Source organism: Semicossyphus pulcher, unplaced genomic scaffold (assembly GCF_022749685.1).
Source record: "Semicossyphus pulcher isolate SPU_LCO1_2020_fin unplaced genomic scaffold, fSemPul1.0.p SCAF_20, whole genome shotgun sequence".
In the NCBI taxonomy this organism is placed as follows: Eukaryota; Metazoa; Chordata; class Actinopteri; order Labriformes; family Labridae; genus Semicossyphus; species Semicossyphus pulcher.
The window spans coordinates 11,108,655-11,131,068 of record NW_027211694.1 but is presented as its reverse complement, the minus strand read 5'-3'; the positions used below and the strand labels follow the sequence as shown (position 1 = coordinate 11,131,068).

General features: G+C 37.8%; 3 protein-coding genes across 3 annotated transcripts; 2 read left to right on the top strand and 1 right to left on the bottom strand.

Annotated features, from left to right (window-relative positions):
• Positions 1–67: 67 nt before the first annotated feature.
• Positions 68–2,465, top strand: srr (serine racemase). The gene is made up of 7 exons (XM_069671543.1): positions 68–118; positions 494–671; positions 758–939; positions 1,037–1,167; positions 1,515–1,663; positions 1,782–1,871; positions 2,197–2,465. Exons 2-7 carry the CDS (start codon positions 494–496, stop codon positions 2,436–2,438), a joined length of 972 nt encoding a protein of 323 aa, XP_069527644.1. The 5' UTR covers positions 68–118; the 3' UTR covers positions 2,439–2,465.
• A 631-nt stretch (positions 2,466–3,096) lies between these two features.
• Positions 3,097–7,351, bottom strand: tprkb (Tp53rk binding protein). The gene is made up of 4 exons (XM_069671423.1): positions 7,158–7,351; positions 6,866–6,988; positions 3,654–3,830; positions 3,097–3,307 (listed from the first exon to the last, which is right to left on the bottom strand). The coding sequence occupies exons 1-4, from the start codon at positions 7,296–7,298 to the stop codon at positions 3,221–3,223; spliced, it is 528 nt and encodes a 175-aa protein (XP_069527524.1). The 5' UTR covers positions 7,299–7,351; the 3' UTR covers positions 3,097–3,220.
• Positions 7,352–7,668: 317 nt separating this feature from the next.
• On the top strand, positions 7,669–13,359 carry alg10 (ALG10 alpha-1,2-mannosyltransferase). Its single transcript, XM_069671198.1, has 3 exons — positions 7,669–7,973; positions 10,307–10,504; positions 10,591–13,359. The coding sequence occupies exons 1-3, from the start codon at positions 7,809–7,811 to the stop codon at positions 11,650–11,652; spliced, it is 1,425 nt and encodes a 474-aa protein (XP_069527299.1). The 5' UTR covers positions 7,669–7,808; the 3' UTR covers positions 11,653–13,359.
• Positions 13,360–22,414: the final 9,055 nt, after the last annotated feature.

Genomic DNA, 22,414 nt, shown 5'->3' with positions numbered 1-22,414 from the left:
TAAAACGAATTTCTATCTGGAACTAATATGCGGGTGGGAGATCGTGTTACACTGTAAACGGCACTGAGACTGAGCGGTCCCTTTTTAAGTAACTGAAAAATCCAAAACTAATTTCAAGGTCAGTTGTATATAAGCAAAACACGCTTTATGTATTTTCTGTCATTTAGCGACTATTTTGTAAAAACTTTTTTTTATTGAACGTTCATTAGCTTTTTTTTCTGAATACAACTGTAGTGGTGCGTGGACTACACACATGTCCAGTATCGGGAGACCAGCTAAAATCTATAGCAAGCTTACAATATGAGCATTTACAATATCCTTCACATTTGTATGATGATAAATGTCCATATAAAATAAATATATTCAAACTATGGTAAAAACTGTGTTATTATCAAATGCAATTATGAAATGCATGTTTTTTAAAGCAGTCTCAAGTTGTGGCTACATGATGCAAATGTATTCCTGCTTTTAAATTGTAATCTTTTTGACACAGATGGGGGAGGTGTCTGCAGATGTAGTCACCCTCGATCTGCTCATAGAAGCAAGGGAGACAGTAAGATGCAGCCCTCTGGGTGTCATCAATACTCCCATGATCCCCTGGTGCCAGACGACTCTGCCTCTTAACATCGACTGCAACATCCACATTAAACTAGAGAACATGCAGAGAACTGGTCAGAGGAAACTATTTTTCTTTTACTATATTGTGATTTTGATTAATGTATCATTACTTTATATTTGTCATACCTTTAATTAACAGGGTCTTTTAAGATAAGAGGAGTTGCCAATCAGATTGGCAGGCAACCAAAGGGTGGTCTTTTTGTGACAATGTCTGCTGGGAACTATGGGAAGTCCTTTGCCTATGCTTTGAAACACTTTGGGTCAAAGGGCAAAGTGGTGATGCCAGAAACTGCCCCAGTGTCCAGATCCATCCTCATACAGGTAAAAGGTTATCTGCTGACTGACTTAAATGCAGTCACTTTCAAATTCCTTCAGTTATAGTTAGACCAGGTAATGAAAGTGCCTTTTTCATCCTCAGAGTTTTGGAGTGGAGGTGGAGCGAGTTCCAACCTCCTGTCTGATGAATGTTGTTAACCGTTGCATTAAGGAGGACAACATGACCTTCCTGCACTCATATGATGACCTGGATCTAATAGCAGGACATGCCAGGTAGAATACTCATTGCTGACTGTGAATTTTGGATTATTAAAATTACATCATTTAATAAATCATTGTGTCAAAAAGGGGTGTATTCATAGTTTATATATAATTTTGTTTCTTTACTTCTTTTTAATTATGTAAAGTGACTTTGAGTACCATGAAAAGTGCTATACAAATAAAATGTAGTATTATTATTATTATTATTATTATATTTCCTGTAAAATATTGCAGTCATTTATTGTTCCATAAGTGTATGATTGAGTTTCTTTTATTGTGACTTAACAGTACCACAACTAGAAATATAAGCTTAAACCTCCAGTTTAAGCTTAATTGTCAATACATTTGTGTTTATCCAGTCTAGGTTTGGAGCTGCTGGAGGCGATGCCTGAGCCCGATGTGGTGGTGGTGTGCTGTGGTGGAGGGGGTTTACTTGCAGGTGTTGCAGCTGCCATCAAATTGTCGGGCTGTAATAAGACCAGAATCTATGGTGTGGAACCAGAAGGAGGTAAAACGAACATAAAGAAGTAGAAGCATTACTTGCTGTTTTAGCTTTAAATGAAGCTCCACCAGGCTTCTCAGCAACTATGTGAACTTCTGGCTTGTATTTTTTTTGTTTATCTCAGCCTGCACAATGTATAAAAGTTACATTGAGAAGAAGGCAGTGGGCATGGACACAAAGAGCATCGCCTCAGGACTTGCACCACCTTTTGCAGGTATCTGACAGGATGTTTCTGTTAATCTTTCTCTGCAATGCTTTTAATTACTCCTGATAGTCTGTTTGGCCTACTATATACAGGTCAGAAGGCAACAGTATGTCCAATCAAACATATGGAAACTCAACCCAATTTTAATCTTAACCACTCATTTATTCCTGCCCCCTGTGGCATAAAATTTATGATAAAGTCAAGTGCATTCTAATATTGTTTTAGCTGTTTGGAAAATAAGTCTGCAATCCGTTTGACTATACTGGACATAGCTATCAAGCTTTTGTTGCACTTTGTGATGTAATTTGCATCTTTTCTTTACTTTGCATCCCAGGCACATTGCCGTTCAAGCTGTGTCAGCTTTACGTAGAGGGGATCGTCCTTGTAAGCGATGAAGAGATTAAGGAAGCAGTTTCCATCCTCTACAGTTCTGGACTCGTGGTGGAGCCTTCAGGCTCTGCAACGATTGCTGCCATCTTTAACAGCAAGATACCTGAACTGGAGGGGAAGAACATTGTGTGTATCCTCAGTGGAGGAAACATAGGAAAAGACGAGCTTACTAACTTCCCAAACTGACAAATTACCATTAGCCTTATACTGTGATATTCCTGCCAGATGAGTTTCTTTTTCTTGATGTATTATACATGTGTTCTGTTGATAGTTTAGAGATTAAAAACTGAAGGTAAAAAATATAATCACTTAGTTTTATCTTCTTTTTGTATATGTAATGTGTGTTGCAACGCAATGTTGGAAATGAATCATGATAAAATGAGTTTATCCGTGGACCATCATATACATATTTCTTTTGATAGATCTTTAAAGTGCAACGACCTGAATACAATCAATATAAGTTTTATTACAATGTATTTTTGTTTTCTCCAGTGTATTTTACAGCAGCCGGGGCGTCTGTGGCTCTGGTAGAGTCGGTCTTCTTTCAATCGGAAGGTCGGAGGTTCAATCCTCTCTCGCTGTCAGAAAGCTCAAAACCTACATTTAACTTTAAAAAACATTGTCACCTAAAGGGTTCAAAGTAAAGACTGTGAAGCTTAAATGGTTGCAGTGGTAACTCAGGATGAGACTAAATAAAGTGCCATGACTTCCCAAACTGCTTTTTCAAATTTTTCTACATCTGTCATAGTTTAAAAATTATACAGTATGAAAAGTGTATGAAAGACTGGTGAAGTATATGAAAAGATACATTAAAAAAAAGATCGATATTTTCTTTTCAGCTGTGGTACTTAAAGTATTTATTTTTCTTTTAATGTTTGCTAAATTACATTTACATAACATCAACAACAGAAAAACGATATCTCATATGAAAAAGTCCTGTCCTGTTATGGTCCTTTTTCCTGTTGTAGCTAAATGACATCCTTGGTGGCCAACCTGCATACAACTGCGTCCAGCAGAGTCCCACACCTCTCCTCCTGGGGAGTTACTTTATAAAGCTGAAATCAAGGCAAGAAAGTGGTAATTAAAAGAATAGCTACTGAAATAAATTTACAAGCAATGGTCATAGATTTAGTCAGTTTTTTCATAAAAGTGAAAATCACATTTTCCAATAAAGCTGAAAATGTATCACTTTTATCTTGTATCTAAGAATTGCCATGATATTAAAAAATAGCTAATAGTTAAACATTCAGATAATGAATACTATGTGCAGTATACTGTATGTGTTTGCAGGTCCTAGATTTGACTAATTGAATGTCAAGCTCAACACAGACACCTGTATACATATTAAAAAAAATGAAAATGTAATGTTTCACAGAAAAATAAAAAGTAGAGAGAGAGAACCTTTTTGATTTTTGTGTGGTTTGACAGTGAGGAGACATCTTCCACAGGAACCTGCTGTCCGCTCACCACGGCTGTGATGTCTGAAAGAGCCAGTGACTCATCTTTATTGTGAACCAGGACAACCAGGACAGAGTCTTCATCTTCAGGGATCCCAAACCTTTTAAAAGCCTCTGAGATCTGTATTGGGGAAGGCATAAAAAATATTTATTTCTGGATACATCAAAACCTTACTATTTAGGAGAGAAGAAAACTACAAAACACATAATTAGTGCTGGAGAAGCTAGGACTCTCAGACATATGGAGGGATCTAAACCCAACAAAGAGGGACTATACCTTCTTTTCTCACCCACATTCTGTTTATTCTAGGCTGGACTACTTTTTTATGTTGCAAAAAGATTTATATAGGGTGACATATTGCAATATTGGGACCATGGACTTGACAGATCCATTTTGTGTGGACTTAATATTAAATTCTGAAAATAATTATATAGGGTGACATATTGCAATATTGGGACCATGGACTTGTCAGATCCATTTTGTGTGGACTTAATATTAAATTCTGAAAAGAAGAGAACTAGGTTAAACACAGGAAACTTAAATAAAACGAGGCAGCAAATACGGTTTAATATTAGAAAATGACAAAAAAAAAAAAAAAAGCAACAACCTGAAAACAAAATTGATAAATAAATAAATTTAATGATAAATTAAATTATTATAATTATTATTAAATGTCATAAAATGATTAAATTCCATTCATTGCAAATGAAAAGACATACATCAATCATGTGACAGTTATTATAAAGACTTATATAAATAGCCCAAACTAGATCAAACAAAAATGGAAGCCTTGATCTAATAAAACAAGCTCACCAAACACTACATGTGATAGAACATATTGTTGAAAATACATTTTTTGAAAATAAATCTATGGATTTTGCCAGACCTTTAAGAACACTATTCAAACTATGTACAATAGCCATATCAAACTTATTTGGCTTACAAAAGGGGACCAGACAGGTCCAAATAAGCCCCCTTCTGTTTGCTATATTTATTGAGCTCTAAGTAAGGGAATCAATCAAAACAGTAATATTAAAAAGTATAAATATGCTTGGTTCAGGATAAACATTTTCTCTTTTTGTGGATCATATTTTAATCTACTTGCGAAACCCAGATAGTACAATTTAGAAATCATTGTCATTCTTAGATGTCTTCAGATTTGTCTCAGGATATAAAGGGAACATCACTAAGACCCAACTAACTTAGTCTCAATTATTGTAAAATCTAGAATATAATTTAAAATCCTTCTTCTTACTTACAAAGCTCTTAATGGTCAGGCACCATCATATCTAAAAGAGCTCATAGTGCCATATTACCCCTCTAGAACATTGCGCTCCCAGGATGCAGGCCTGCTTGTGGTACCTAAAGTCTCTAAGAGTAGTGTTGGAGGTAGAGCCTTCAATTACCAGGCCCCCCTCCTCTGGAACAATCTACCAGTCAAGGTCCGAGAGGCAGACACCCTCTCTTCTTTTAAGAGTAGACTTAAAACTTTCCTCTTTGATAAAACTTATAGTTAGGGCTGGCTCAGGCTTGGACTAGCCCATAGTTATGCTGCTATAACTGCCGGGGGGATCTGACACACCAAGCTTCTCTCTCTCTCTCTCTCTCTCTCTGTGTTTCCGTGTCTCTCTCCCTCTCTGTCTCTCTCTCTCTCTCTCTCTCTCCCTCTCTCCCTCTCTCTCTCTCTCTGTCACATTAATGCAGCTCATTAACTCTGTATCTTCTGGTCTCATTAACATTACTAACCATATATCTTCCCGGGAGATCTTGTGCTCCCTTGTCTTGAAGGTTCCTGGGGATCGTTGCTGCAGACTTATTAGACTCATTATTGTTGCTGCTAATGCTAAATAGTAGACCTGTTGACTTCAACTGTTACAATTACGATTACCTCAGCCTTTTATCATTACTCTGCTTCTCTCGCTAATTTATTTATTAATTTATTTTGCTAATCTTCACCCTAGTCTACCACTATTATTGGCATTGTAACCATAAGTATGTGTCTGTTGTTGTTCATGTAACAAGGACATATGTTGTTGTTGTAACAAGAACATATGTTGTTGTTTCTCTCTTTGCCTGTCTCTATCCTGCATCTCCTTTCTATCCCATTTTCGGCCCATCCAGTCGAGGCAGATGGCTGTTCAACATGAGTCTGGTTCTGCTCGAGGTTTCTGCCTGTTAAAAGGAAGTTTTTCCTTGCCAATGTGCCTAATATTGCTAAGTGCTACTCATGGTGATTCATGTTGGGCCTCTCTTTAAATAACATAACAAAGAGTCGGTCTAGACCTGCTCTTTCTGTAAAGTGTCTCGAGATAACTCTGGTTATGATTTGGCGCTATACAAATAAAATTTGATTTGATTTTGATTTGAATTACAAGCCCAGTCAAATCATAAGGTCGATTACCCAACAAAATTATCAGTCAATCAATTATTATCAGAAAATAAATGAGGAGATAAAGAAATGGAATCTAATTCCAATATTAAGCTTTGAGTCAAGAATTAAGTCTGTTATATTGCCGAGTACATTTTACAAGGATAATATTTCAAACTCTCCAATTGCTGAAGAACAAGGAAGAACTCGCACTCCTATGTCTAAGGGATTATTACATATCTGCCCAGTTGAGAATCTTGTTTTGCTGGAGCAATTCTTATTATCAAGCGAGATAGAAAACATTTACAGAAAATATGTCTGGGACAGTTCCAATTCAGGCTCATTTAGGGGAGAAAAGACATGATAAAAACCTTACGGAAACAGGTATTAGGTGGATCAATTTATCTCTGAAAACATTAAATAAATAATATCATTAACAGTGGCATGTCTGAGGAGATAAAGATACTAATGATGCAATGAAGAATTAGCAATTGTATTTGGGAAGAATGTTACCTTACTTGGGACCACTTTTTCGTTGGAATAATACATTCTTCTGCATATAATAAAACTTAGTATTTAGCCTATTTGGAATACTGAGCATAGCTGCCATAACAAGGCAATACCAAAAAATGGCTTAAGCCAGTGACCCGAACTACAGTGGACTGGTATGACATCATTAATGAAACATTATTTCTAGAAACCTGACTTAGTAGTCAGTAAAGAAGCATTTTCAGATCACGAAATTGATTATATCATAAAGGAAAGGAAGTTAGAGTTTGGGTCTTACATTGTTGGTAGGTGACAGGTTGAAGATGATTTCGGAGTATAAACTTCTTGTTTTCATTTTTCCAATCTTCTGTAAGTGAATAGCCTTGTTCGCAGCCACTAGTACTTGGAAAGGATTCACAAGCTGTAAAAGAAAAGAGTCTGGTGGTAGCTAGTTGATGGTAGAAATTCTAGTTTTCGTTATACCTTTTAAAGAAAATGATACCTTTATTAGCTATCATATATATAAGAAAAAGCGAAATGTACAAAAAAGGTTAATAAAACTATGCCTAAGTAGAATAAAAATGTCTCACCATCGTTGGGTTTATCAAGGCACCATTAATTTTACCCTCCACTGCACTCTGTCTCAGCTCTGCTGCATTTTTGACATCCTTAAAAAGCAATTGGGTTACTCTGTAGTCGGGAAAAAGTTCTAGTTCATGGGTTACATGCATGCTGGACAAAAATGAATCGAACTATGAAGAAATCACGATTGGACGGTCTTCAACTAAACACATGAGGGGAATAATAACAAGGTGACACCGTTTTAGAGGTTGATAAGTTCCTCTGTAGGAAGATAGTTCACAAAGAAAGAAAGAAGAAAATTGTATTTTAAAGCATTTACGTATAAATATAAAATTGAATTGTATAAAAATAGCATATGTTTGACCGTGTAGATTACTATTTAAAATAAATAAAATACAAAATTAGTTACAAAATAAGCGGAACTATACTTGTACAAAGGTTTCCAAGCCGAGCATATTTCCAAAGCGTACCATATGCTGTCAAATATTTTAACTCTTCCGTTAACACAACTGGACAGAGTTCACCAGTTTCTGTATGAATACCGATTGTATAGTGGTTTAAACACGCGACTCTTGTCGTTATGCGATAAAAAACAACAACAACAACATTATAGTGCTTTTTGAACCGCAATTACTTTTACGTAGTATTTTGTCTGAAACATGGAGAAATTTGAAGGCTACATCTTCACTGCTCTTTGCAGCACCAACTTTTTGATATCATGCCTACTGTTCTCCAGAGTCACTCGGGAGCAAAGGGAGCCGTACATGGACGAGATTTTTCATGTCCCACAAGCTCAGAAATATTGCCATGGAAAATTCAATGAGGTAATATGGCCTTTTTGAAGTTGCAGTATCTATGACAGCGAGTCTCTTTGTTGTTTAGCGGATTAAGGTTAGCTTACAACGGAGCTATTGCCACATGACATGATGTGACAGCTTGTAGACTTTTTTAATCTCCAAGTCGAACGCATAGAATGACATTAATGAGGGTTTATATGTAAAAGTATTGCAGATGACATACAGGAACGCTTTATCAGGCACAGGTCTGACAGTAGAACGTGGAGAATAAACTATCATCATAGCTTTTATTTTATTTATATTTTTTTCTAATTTGAAGGCAATTCACAACAATTGACGTAAATATTTATCACCCACATTACTTCAAATCATACCGCAGTTTCTGTTTCATTAATCTTGCTCTATTGTGCAAGGCACATTCAGTTTGCTACCTTCACATACTGCACAATAAATCTAACGAAAACAGATCATTTTAAATGTTTAGGACCTATATCCAGTAGGCTGTTACTGGGCTGAAACATTAAGGAGTGTTTTCCTTCAGAAATAGCCTAATTTGCATAGCTTTTAGTAATCCGATTGTAAATTTCCTGCATATTTTTATTACAATTGGGGGCTTACTGGATATTTTTTATGAAGTGGTCAAAATCGAAACTACAAAGGCTGAAATATACTGACTACAAGTGTGTGAGACCTTTCCTGCCTGGTAAACACCAATGTCTTTTGAACTCATGTGCAATGTTTATAACACAGAGTTTCTGTTTTGGATGACATCACAATAACAACATCAGAGTTAATTTTGTTTTCGGACCAAAGGCGAAGCATTTTTTACATGGGAGCAATATATATATAAAAGTCAATGCATAGAATGGAGTTTAAACGATGTGTCTTGAAAGCCTATCAGCATGTTATACTAGAAATGGGTGATTGAACTAAACAACAAAATTAAAGTTGTTTTTTCTGCTTGCGGACAGATCGAAAGAAGCAATTCAGACATTTTTCAAACCTATATTATGAATGTAATTTGCCATCCTTTTGACCCATTTATTCCAATACAGTAGATTACTTTTTAAGCTATGGTAGGCAATTAACATTAGAAACATTCTTTGTTACATTTGTTGAAATTCTCTGAACATGACCAAAAAATTCAATAAATGAAAAAAAAGCTATCTTACAGAGGCCTGTAATAGGCTTCCTGCATGTACTCTGCCAGCATGAGCAGAGTCCACCACAAGCTAATGCCAGTGAGCTAATCGAATATAATTGGGTATAGACTTTATATAAGAAGAAGTGGATACATCTCGAGTGGGAGAGTGAGCGGCAGGTGAACCAAATGAACTGTACTGGGAAACACTGAATGAGCTAAGATGCCAGATATAGTGAGTTCAGACAAAAAAACATACTTATTTGTGCCAACATAGAAGCATAATACTTTAGCTTTTTCGGTGAGTAAGTACAGACTTCATGAAAATCTGTCAGTACAATTAACCAACACCCCAAATGGGATTTCAAGTTCATTGACTGAGGTGATGCCAAGCAGACCACTAGAGGCACACTCTTCTCTCAACAGCACAACCCTAATATTGCATACTTTTACTCCGTAATAGCATTTTAAATGGGTTAAAGTTATATGATATTTTAATTTAGCTATAGCTAGCTATGGAGTCCAGCCAGCCCCTGTCTGGGAATATTTTGAAAAGGGGCTCTATGGGGATTGACTTGCTTTTGGAGCCAACCTCAATTGGCATTTATGGGCAGTGCAGTTTTTGACATTTACGTTTCAGTCCTCTCTCCTGGACTCATCCTTAAACAGCTGTCAGGCAGTCAGGTTCTTGTGTTTTGGAGTATTGGCTTTGTTTTTGGTTTTGGTTTTTGATACTTTTAAAATTTTGCTTACTCTTGATGGCGTCTCGAAAGTTGCCTACCTTTTGCCTATTACATTAAGCAGTCATGTGACTGGCTTGATAAAAGGATTTTTTAAAATGTATTTCTTCACACAAATTATGAAACTGCCACTCCCCAGATTGACACGTGCTCTGCAGCTGAGACGGATCGCCTGTAATGGTGTACATCCCAGAAAGAAAAAGCACTTATGTTAATCTAGTCTCCAGTCCATTAAGTAGGCAGTGATATTCACATGGCTGTGTGCACCATCAGATTATTTTATGATCAAAAAACAATTGCATTGGGTTTTTGGAAGAGCAAATATCACATGTAATAAAACAGTAATGTGAGGCCTTCATCTCTGGTCTAAAAAAATATAATATATTTTCAGAAGCTGAATAGTACTATCCAAGAGGTGTAAATGTAAACTTATATTCATTTAAATACACCCTTTAAACATAATTTTTACTCATCTGCAGTGGGACCCAATGATCACCACTCTCCCAGGCCTCTACCTTGTCTCTGTGGGGGTCATCAAGCCCGTGGTGTGGCTTGCTGACCTGACAGGCCAGGTGGTGTGTTCCACCGCCATGCTGCGTTTCGTCAACCTGCTGTTCAACTGTGGCAACCTTTACCTGCTCTATCTGCTCATCTGCAAACTACACCTCAGGGAGAAGGTATTTCCAAATGATAATGATAATCATGCGTTGGTGATCTTGTTTTGTCATTTTCTTGTTATCTTATTGAATTTTCTCTCTTTCAGACACGAACAACCTCACGCCGAGTTCTCTCTGCTCTGTCTCTATCCACCTTCCCTGTGCTCTACTTCTTCAACTTCCTTTACTACACTGATGCTGGATCCACTTTTTTCATCCTCTTCACCTACCTCATGACGCTTTACGGCTGCCACAAGGCCTCTGCGCTTCTTGGTGTCTGTTCTGTGCTCTTTCGCCAAACCAACATCATATGGGTTGCATTCTGCGCCGCCACATTGGTAGCTGCCAAAATGGATGAGGCCTGGAAGGTGGAGCACACCAAAAAGAGGGATGAGAAGTCTCCTCCGTCCCAGGTTCCACTGTCATTCAGCGGAGTTAAGAAAGTGATGTTTTTCATGCTAGAGTTCCTCACCTCATCCAGTCATGTGAAGGCAGTACTGCTGGTGGCCTGGCCTTACGCAGTGGTTGGCTTAGGTTTCCTTGCGTTTGGGGTGCTTAATGATGGGATAGTGGTGGGCGACAGGACGAGCCATGAGGCCTGCCTAAACTTTCCCCAACTCTTCTATTTCTTCTCCTTCACTCTCTTCTTCTCTCTCCCTGTTTCACTTTGTTACTACCGAGTTCTTCGCTTTCTCCAGGCTCTGAAAAAACAGCCTTTTTTCTTCCTCTTTGTTGCTGGCATCTCCTTGCTCCTGGTGTGGAAGTTCACCTTCGTCCACAAGTACCTCCTGGCAGATAACCGCCATTTCCCCTTCTACGTGTGGAAAAGGATTTTTCAGAGGCATGAGCTGGTGCGCTTCCTCCTTGTCCCTGCATATGTATTTGCAGGGTGGAATTTTCTAGACTCCTTCAAGTCACGCTCATTGTTCTGGAGTTTGGCATTCTTGGTGTGTCTTCTGGCTGCCACAGTACCCCAGAAACTTCTGGAGTTTAGGTACTTCATCGTCCCCTACCTGATGTACCGCCTGCACATGCCTCTCCCCTCTCTTCCCAGACTTACCATAGAGTTTCTTATGTACACTGCCGTCAATGCTGCCACACTTTATATTTTTATCAGTAAGACGTTCCGCTGGCAAGATAGCTCAGCCACTCAGAGGTTCATGTGGTGAAGAAAACAGACAATGTGTAGGCATCTGAAATCAGGAGTTCCTGGAGTCAAAAACATTTGCCCACTATTACTTTACCAAGAACCGCAGTACATGTGAAGAAATGAAAAGATGGCTTTGTTAAAAAAAAGACCATATTTACCCTAATGCGAAGCTTAATCTAAATTCTTGTTTCAAGAACTTCAACCAAGTCCAGTTGCCATTTTGGATTAAGCCCTCAAATTAGCATGACCTGGATGACTGAGAACCTTCACAGACATTTACCCTTATGGATTTCAGGATGCTGCATTGCCATAATTTAACCTTATAATTCATATTATTAATTTGAAAGGCATAATAAAGATGGTGCTTAAAAAGATATAGAAGCATTAACAAAGAGTTCCTCTCAATCATCACTTATAACCCACTAGGTAAGGTGTGACTGTCGGTATCTCTATCTGCAGAGACCATGCCCCCTGACTATTTTCTTTTGCTTTTTCTTCTGTTTTCTGGACATTTCTGCATGCTGCTGATTTGGTAAGACCTCTGACACGCACCTAACATGTCATTCATCTCCGAAACGGGAGCAGTTTCAGTGGGCAGGATGAAGCATGGCTTTTGCTGAATTTTGCAAAATCTGGCATCAGTTGTGTTGTGGGGATGTGTGGGCCTGTTAATTTGTGCTTTAAAACATAACATTTTTTTTAGAATAATTAATGATTAATTATCAGATTTTCTGCTTTGTTCTTTCCAACGCAACGTTGTTCACTCATTATGGTTTGTTGAAAAATCCTGGTCATTCTGCCTTTAAAGTGACAGGTTGCAGTTAAACTCAACAAACATGTAAGTCCGAATGTTGGAGGGTGAAGGTTTTCGGGACTGAGTTGTGCTGTGTGTGACAATCTACAAACCCTGAATCAGGGCTGTATATTTACAGTGAATGAGTTCTAAATTACAATTAAAAAAAAAAAACAAGAGTATTCAAAAATAATTCATTTTGTTCATTTTTTAGTCTTAGACGATTTAATAGTGGTATGATTTTTTTAAAAACATGCATACTGAATTATATCGATCTATTTAATGGGAATTCACTGTATATAAAAGTTGATTCTACTTTACATTTATTATTAATTTAAATGATGGTCCTTACTGAGGGTGGAAAATACAGACAAGGCTAGGTGTGGGTTTCTAATGACAAATTGTTTTGTATTTCAAATGTAAATACTGTATGCTGTTATATTAATCTTTGATGATATGTTGCCATTTAATGACTGTTGATTGAACTGTAAATGTGATTAGGAGACCAAAAAATTACATTATTATATATATATATATACATATATATATATATATTTTTTTTTTTTTACTAAGCCATGCATTGTTTTTGTTTTTCAATTTGATGTAAAATATTCTTTCACAGTATATGTTCACACATACGTGTGTGTGTGTGTGTGTGTGTGTGCGTGTGTGTATGTGTGTGTGTGTGTGTGTGTGTGTGTGTGTGTGTGTGTGTGTGTGTGTGTGTGTGCGTGACCTGATTGAGTTAGAGGTAAACAATTTCATTTATAATTTGTCAGTACAGATTTTATGACATCTGAGTCCCTTATGGCCCCTTTTCACTTATATTAGAGTTTGTGTTTACTCCTTTGGCTAATGCTTATGTTCCACACTTGTTGTCCATCCAGCTGAATACTGCTCCCCTGCTGTCATACAGTGAAATAAAAAGTCTCATGCAACATTAAGTTGTTCTCAAGTTTATTTGCTGAGCACTTTTGGTGAACATGTGTTCCACAAAAATCTTTACAAAATTCAAAGAACAAAAAAAAAGAAGGAAATTACAGTTAAAACTCCATAATATCTGAATGATTATGTCATTTTTGTCTGCATGAGTTAAAGTGTAATGCAAATATCATAAGTCATATCCTGGAGTATTTTTTTTAGTTATTTGTAATTATCCACAAAGGTTTCTAATTTGTTAGAAAGTACTTTCATCTGTGGTAAATCAATGAAGCCAGCCTTGAAGTGAAGTTATGTTGTCATACTGTTCCAGTTATAAGCCACTCTCAAATGAAATTACAACTAAACCAAGACAAAATCCAGTCTGCCAAATGTGATAAGAAGGATGTCACACTTTACAGAAAGTAATGATTTTAGTACAACCTATTAAATGCTTCCTTGTTCATTGTAATGAAAAGAAGTCATATGTACATGCAAGCCAGATTGGGAGAGTAGGTGGCACACTGATTGCTCTCTCGTACCAGATTCTAATTACATCAAGCATTGAAACAGCTAACAGGAGAGACTTTAGTGAAATTTATCTGAGGTGATTAAACAAATGTTCATTAATGTTACACTAATGTTCAGTTACCCCGAGCTAGCACGAAGAAGGTACAGTATGTACTGTTTGCTTTGCAAGGCGATGGGCATAGCTTGGAATTTATAGTTCATTATAAGTTGTATTCTGATAAAAATCACAAACATTGTGGGACATTTTCAGCTGCTTACCTCGGGGAAAGTTTCTCGGGGCAGACTCAGCAACAGGATACAGCAGTACTTCTACAAAAGAAAAAGGGGAATATACAGTATGCTGTTCAAAGGCTTGCAGTGACATCTAGTGGTACTCGAGTAAGCTACATGTAAATCACATCAATTCACCCCTTTTGTTATATCTTCTTTTAAGAGACAAATAATAACCAAGTATTTCAATGCAAATTGTCCAGTAAAGTAAAATGCACAACATTTTGATTACTGGTCACTGTAATATTTAAAAATAAAATGCAAAACAAACAAACATTTTTTCCAAAACACAATTCACATTTTCTTTTTCTCCCTCTTTTTGTGTTTTGTTTTTTTTCAACGCAATGTCCTTAACATACCAAACATGGAAGAATAACTGTCTTACTTTGAAACATAGTCCTTGATCCTAATGGGAGTTTTAACTGCTCTCCCAGTTGGGAAATTTTATGTGGTAATGCCTTATTTCATAGTCCTACCTGTGCTTATTCAAATGTTTGTTGACTCAAGCAGTGATCAGAGCCCCAGAAATCATGTGTTGTTCAAACACAGAGTAAGCTTTTTAATTTGACTTAATCACACACAAAAAAGTGTACATTGGCTTCAAAATCAGAGGAATACTTGAGTTAAGATTGACGTCAAAGCTTAAAGATTGTTGCCTGGTGAACAGCAACATCTGGTGGCCACTTTGTGTTACTGTAAAGTCTTTTACACAAATACCTGGGCCCGTATTCACAAACATTCTCAGAATACTCTCAGAGAGATCCTAACTTTGCTTAAAGACTTCTAACAAGGAGTCCTAGCCTAGGAGTGATTTAGGAACACTCTCAGAGCAACTCTGAGCAAGGAAGGGACAGAAACTTTTGTCTTAGTGAGGAGGCATGGTTGACCCCGTTGCTAGGTTTGACACATTCTTTCAGAAGCTGTGATTGGCTGATCCAAAAAAAAGCTCTTTCAGTGATGATTGGCAGAGAAGGACAGTGAAATCTATCGGCCTAATCATAGAATGTACTCAGACATTGTGTAATTATGAACAGTATTTTATGTACTGAACATCTCTGTTGATTAAATTTTAAGCCACACTTTAAAGTATAAAGCCTACAGAATGTTTGAAACGCATGCTCATCTTCACATGCAGTTATATTTACTTGATCACTTTTATTAACCATGCTGCTAATTTTAGTACTTGATCTAATTGATATTAACGAGGGAAAATGGCTCATCTTCGCAATTTCTGGGAATGCTGGCAGGCCTATAAAGCTTATAAGAAGCTGTGTTTGCTGCATTTAACAAAAGAACCAGAAAACCCAACTGGATGGAGGGCCAGTGTTTACTTTTATCTCAAGTAGTTGATGAATAAAAAAACATTTTAGAACATAAATTCAGCCCTGGGTTTACAGCTCAAACTAAGAGGCAGGCATGGGAAGATGTAGTGCAGCAGATAAATGCATCTTTCCCTCTGGTTGTGCGCACTAGTGAAGAGTGCGAAAAGCAGTGGTAGGCTCTGTGTTGAAGTCTAACGTGAGAGGGGAGACTGCAGCACCCAAACGGGAATCTGCAAGCACAGGTGAGATAGTTTACCTCTTACTTGCAACTGCTGTCAAAGTTAACTTAGATGCAGAATTAAAATATGCCCGTGCAATAATACGGATGTGCGTCCCATACCCAAGCCCGATATACCCATGCCTATTCCCTTTAATAGTAATAACTCTGCTGATTGACAGTTGCGACAGACCAAAGTCATCACTGCTGCACCTTGCATTTTTCCAGTTGCCAGATATTTTAATGTTGTGATCACTTTCATTTCTGGCAATATCGCGTTGTTGCCTCGCATCTCTAATGAGATCTGTCACAAACATGATCCCTGCATGATCCACTCTGTAGGGTATTGTTTAATTAGCTCACTGTTATTCAGTGTTTTGAGAACTTTTCTCCTATCTCTCCGTCTTGCCTCCATTTTATTCTCTGCTTAAGAAACGATTAAGCCTCTTAAAAGTCCTCCTCACTACTCCTAACAGTTTCTCACCTTAGGAGCTCTCTTAAGGGCTGAGACGCTTTCTGAATAAATTGTATCTTTACCAGGATCTAGTCTTAACTTTAAGGGGAAATTCTTAGAAAACGTCACGATTCTAAGAATGTTCTTAGAATTTCTTCACTAGGAGCAACTCTTTGTACTAGGAAGCTTTATGAATACTGGCCCTGGTCCTCAGCAGGCCCTCATGCTGTTCATTCACCACTCTAAAAGGACTATAATGAGTGCATATGGTTGGAAAGAATAACTAATATGTTGACATGTTAAACTGTGAATCAGCAACATCACAAACAAACTGAATTTCTTATTTTCAGATTTTATTTTTAACTTTTTTTTATCTTGTATTTGTTGTATCCTGTTCAACTACATCTATTTTTCTTTCACATGTCCTGTTAATGCTGTTATCTAGACATTTTATCTAGAATATTTTTGCTGTTTTGAGTTTACATTGTCTTTCTCCTTGTTGCTATGAAATAAAGTTGTTTGTTGAGTTTTTGACCATAAATTCATAGATAAAGCCTGATTTTATACAATTCTTTGATTATTGATTATGATGGAGAGTTTGTTAAATGCCTTTTTCTGGGTAAAATCCTCACATCACAACTCATGGTTGATTAAACCTAACTCTATTATGGACCATGCACAGGGAAAATAATATAACATATTAGCTGAGATAGAAATTAACCAGCAAAAAGGAATTTCAATGATATTTTTCTACAAGAGAAATTGATACTGCGATTGAAACTTTTAAATAAGATAAGCCTATATGCACGTTATCATAAACAAATCTCCATAGTAACCCTTAAAGAGCTACTGCAGGTGGGTGACGTCAGAACATAACATAACATAACATAACATAACATAACATAACATAACATAACATAACATAACATTTTACATAACAAAGTAACATTTTGTTATTCGATCACGAATGAAAGTTACATTTTTAACAAGCAGGCCAAGCTATGAATGAAATGTCGCATAAACATAAACTCATTATTGTCCGTCTGAGACCGCCATATAAAATGTACATACTTTTTATGTATTTAAAGGGTAAATTAATCAAATTTGACAGACGTTTTTCAAAACGTAAATGTATAAATAACTATAGGTCTGCATGTTTGGGACCATGGTTTATTTACAACTTAAAGTCAAGGTGAAATGAGAATATGTCATTTTAATCCTTTTAGATCACATCCCCGGTAATATTGTGCATCTATGACAATATAGGACAAGAAAAAATCCAGAAAATTAATTTCTTCATATTCTTATATCAAAATTTGATCATTTTTTCTTCCTGTAAAAAAAAATATCCCGTGTGCTTACGTAAGCTAGGACCAACCAATTTCAACCAATCGATCTGCAACATTTAGCCGCAGAGCACCAAGAACGTTTGGTCAGCTAGCTAGCTACTGCGCTGTGGAGAACGTCTGTCCACTCCCACTGCTCAAAGATCAAATCAAATCCCTCTAATGAAATGTCCCGCCTGCACGTCCTGTTTCACTCGGAAATACGTCACCATACTGAAGCTAGATACTATCGGAATGCCGTTTAAGCTCGACTTTAAAAAGCAAAAATACGAACGCAGTTTGTCATGACTCAGAAGTCACAACAAAGAAGGGAGACCACACCATGCCAAACGTTCAAACAAATCTTTATCACTTTCTCGGCGCATCAGTGTCATGGCAGACTACGTTTTAAAACAGCTACTGCATCGCTTAAGAGCCAGTGAATTTTATGCACTACAGCTGGATGAGTCAACAGATGTAGCCGGCCTGGCACATGTCCTTGTATATGTGCAGTTAATTCATTAAGGGACAATTTAGGAGGACATGCTCTTCTGTAAATCTCTGGAAACAAGGGCAACTGGAGAGGACATTTTCAAAACGCTGGACACCTTTGTGACATCAAATGGACTTATGTGGACACAGTGGCCCTAATTTATCAAACGAACGTACGGCAGAAAACCGTGCGTATGACCATTTCCACGCAAGCTTCGGCATTTATCAGCTACGATCAGATCTCACGTCAGGTCTGAGCTCGTGTACGCAAATCTGAGTCTGTGGATATGCGGTGCAGCACAGCAAAATCTGGCTGAAAATAATTATTAAACAAAACTCAGCTGTCATCTAAGCATACGCAGCCACATATTCAGAACAGATCAGATTCTTAAAACAAAATGATTTTTTTTAAAAGCCTACATTTTACTGATACCACTTTTTTTGTAAAATAAAATAAATATGATAGGCTAAATAGCCTAAACATGACAACTAATTATTGCACATTAAAATGTGGAATAATGATAAATACAAGCAAAAATCTGTGTTTGCAAATGAACTCAAAATAGCCTATGGTAAAATTGTGCCATTTTTTTTAGCGCAGGTTCAACAGTGCGCACACACAGGTCACAATGGAGCGCTGCTTCGGGTTGCTCAAGGGCAGGTGGCTCTGTCTTGGACCAGCGGGGGGAACGCTGCTGTATACCCCAGAGAAAGTGTGCGACATTATTTTGGCCTGTTCAGTTTTGTACAACATTGCATTGGTAAATGGAGTGCCTTTTGATGTGCCGGCGCAGCCAGAGGAGCCAATGCCCAGGGAACCGTGGCCAGCACAGCCTCCACTGGGGGCTAAACGGAGGAGACAGGACCTCATGAATTGCTTTTAGAAAAGGAAAGCATACCTTAAACTTTTGCAAACGCGCTGCAGTATTTAATCAGTAATGTGATGAAGTATCCTAGGTGAAATTGGCTAAAGGCATACTAAACACAGACAATGGACAACATTTAGTCATTTAAAGATTTTATTAAGGCTTTTTTAGGGTTTCGTTAATTTATTTTAATGTGTTATTTATTGCCTCAAGTGTGCCGACAACTGAGGCAGCGCAGCATGGGGGGCAGAGGGCATGCGCTCGCTCTCTGCAGCCTGACTCGGTGGGTCTGGCTCAGCGGGACCGCTCTGGGGAGGAGTTCTGGCCGACATACTGTTGGGTGCCTGGCTCTGAAACATTTAAACATACAATAAAAATGTATACCCATGTAACATGTGTAAGCCTAATTATTTGTAAGAAATTTCTAAGTTATTGAGAATTTTATTCAAACCTCAGCCGGAGTCCGTTCCTGTACGGCAACGCTGTTGACTGCCTCCGTTATCCTCTTCTACAGCGTTTTTATGAGCTCCTTTAATTACGTGTGTCCTGTCGTAAGACCAATTCTGCACTCAGATCTGCACCCGTTTTCACACAAGATCGATAAATGAGAGCCAGTGTGTTGGCATCTCTACTGATGGGGCAAAAGCCATGACCGGGAGACACAGCGGAGTTGTGACTGATGCCGCTTGGGTACACTGCAGCATCAACCGAGAGGTTCTTGCTGCCAAGGGAATGCCTGCTAGCCTTAAGAATGTTTTGGACACAACAGTGAAAATGACAGGTGGGGAACCACCACTTGTGTGGGAGCCACTGCCCTAGAGGAGAGCGCCCTACCACCTGGTGGAGAAATCTCTGTCCACAGTGCATCAAAACAGTAACAATTATTTTCTGACTGGTACACAATGACCTAACATTACCTCACAAACAACAGCTTCCCCCAACAAGCAGAAATCAGAGTCCAACATCTAAGACAAACAACTGACAGTAAGGCACAGCCAAATTCAGCACCAAGTTGAACCAACTAAGTTAAATACTCAAACCAAGACTTGTTACCTAAGGTTTACAACCTAAGGCTCAAAGCAAACTCTTAACCTAATGGACGAGCCCCCATTTGTCATGACCTGGCTCAGAAGTCACAATAAAGAAGGGAGACCACACCGTGCCAAACGTTCAAACAAATCTTTATTAATTCAAATCAAACCAAATTAGACCAAATTAAATATCCAACATAAAGATGGAGCTTTATTTAACAGATTAAATCAAATTAGGCCAAGTTAGATATTTACAATATGAGGTGTGGAAATCAGTAATCAGTACTGTATGATGTGCATGAGTGGAGAATGTGTATGTGGACAAGTGTTGTATAATGCAAACAAAACAAAAGGTAAACTCAAACCAACACCACCAAACGCATGTGCCTGTGGAGAGGGCCAGAGGAGAGAAAGAAAGGCTTCATGCTGGAGCTTAAGTAACCTCAGCACACTGGGCCCAGGTGAGTTGAGTTACACTGATAGTTACCTGCAAAGGCACACCTCCAGGATGACACAGAAAACACATGATGACACAGGGGCATCACAAGTTATATTTAGGCTACTTTTAAATTAACGTCAGTGAATTTGCATATAATTAATTAATTCAGTCTTATTTCATTTGACAATGTATTTTTTTGTATAGATTATAGGCTATTAGAATACAAGTTGCACATTGAGGTTAAAACAGTAAAATATCTTTTGTCACACCACGGTGAGGTTTGTCTTGTCTTGGATTTTTGTCTCGTAACTTCCTGTTTTATTTTGAAACCTAACTCTCCTCTCGTTTCAGGTCACTTGCCCTTCCTCATGTGTCACCGGTCTGATTGTCTCCCCTGATCCCTGATTGTTTCCACCTGTTCCCCATTACCCTCATGTGCTTATAGTCTGCGTCTCCCCTTTGTCTTTTGCCAAAGTGTTTCGTCCTTGTCCGTGCACCCAAGCCCTTATCCACAGTCATTGTCGATTTTGCCAAGAGTTTTTTGCTACGCCACGTAAGTTGTTTTCTGTTTCCTCCTTTGAGAGTGATTTTTCGTTTGTTAAAGTTTTCTAGTTTAGCGTCGATTTTGTGTTATTTTGTAAACTGTTTTCTTTCCTCCCTTTTGGAGCGATTTTGTGTTTAATAAGTATTAGATAGTTGTAGAGCCTCCTGTTTAGGTGAGCCTTTTCTTTTGTCCCGTTGATCAGTAGTTTTGGTTTTCCTCCTTCGGGAGCGTTTTATGTTTTAGGATCTTCCCTGTTTCTAGTGTTTTTTGTCTCTCCTTTTATTGGAGATTTTCCTTGTTAGGAAGGTTATCTTCCGCGAGTTATCTTGCCAGGACTTAGTTTATTAAGTGAGTTTTTCATAGCCCTATTGTTTGTCACTCTTCAAAGAGGATCTGAAATCAATAAAGTGTGCTTGTACGTGATATCCTCTGCATCTGAGTCCTCATTTTAGTCCAGGCCTGACATCTTTGTGATTATTCAGATGTTGGCACGTTTTTTTTTTTTTAGATTTACCATGCGTTAATATGCATTTTAATCAAATCAAATAATAAGAATCGTGTAGAACAAGCAGGATAATGGTAAAAGTATACAACCAGGGTATACAGTATAGACTTGATATACATAAGCCGAGGCTTGATGAGGGGAAATGGTTGCCACGCTCAGACACACAAAGACAGAGAGAAGACAAACATGGGGAAAAAAGGAAGGGAAACAGTAGAAACACTGGGAATAAGGGAAAGGCACAGCCGGTTCTATGCCATCCAGAAGGCAAAGGTCAACCTGGTAGACCCTCCAGACTGCAATTAAGTTTCCTGGAACACTATCCCTGGGAGGGCCAAATCAAACAGATCTGAAATAATTTGTTCCCACAGCTGTTCCACCCTATCCACACAATGGATTGATAGACATTTTAAATAATGTTAATAGACATTTGTCAATCTCATTCCATCAAGTTTAAACACCAATTAGTCTATTGACTTAATATTTCACACTCACAGCAAAGAGGTGGCAGGTCTTCTGCTCACATCATCAGAGAACAGGCAACTTTTTTATCTTGGAGAACACCTAGCACTACTGTCAGATGTTGACTTTAAACAAAGTGCAGTCTTATAACTACAAAATACACATTAGTTAACAACATCCTTTAATTATCGCCTATGTGGTGTCATGATAGCATGAGATATAATTAAACATCTTTTGGAGCTCATTAACGAAGTAGCTAATGAGCGAGTCATCTACCCCTCTTCTCGTCTCTGTTGACAGTTGCACATGCGCAGTAACAATTCAGGCAGGATGAAAGAATTTACAAGTGCCATTTTAATCTGCAGTCAGTGATGGTACAATATGCTTAATAAAAACCGTTATTTCAAACATTTTTAATATCCTCAATACAGGCATGAATGTGCTCAAAAATATAAGTATGGTGGTTCCAGTAGTAGTCAAGAGTAGCTGCAGACAGATAAAGACAAGCAAGCAATCCTCACACTCACACACTTAACTCAGTAATTCATAAACACAGGCGGGGGGTGTAGTTTTAGCAAAAGTTAAGCAACCACTACAAGGTACAAGCTCAGAAAT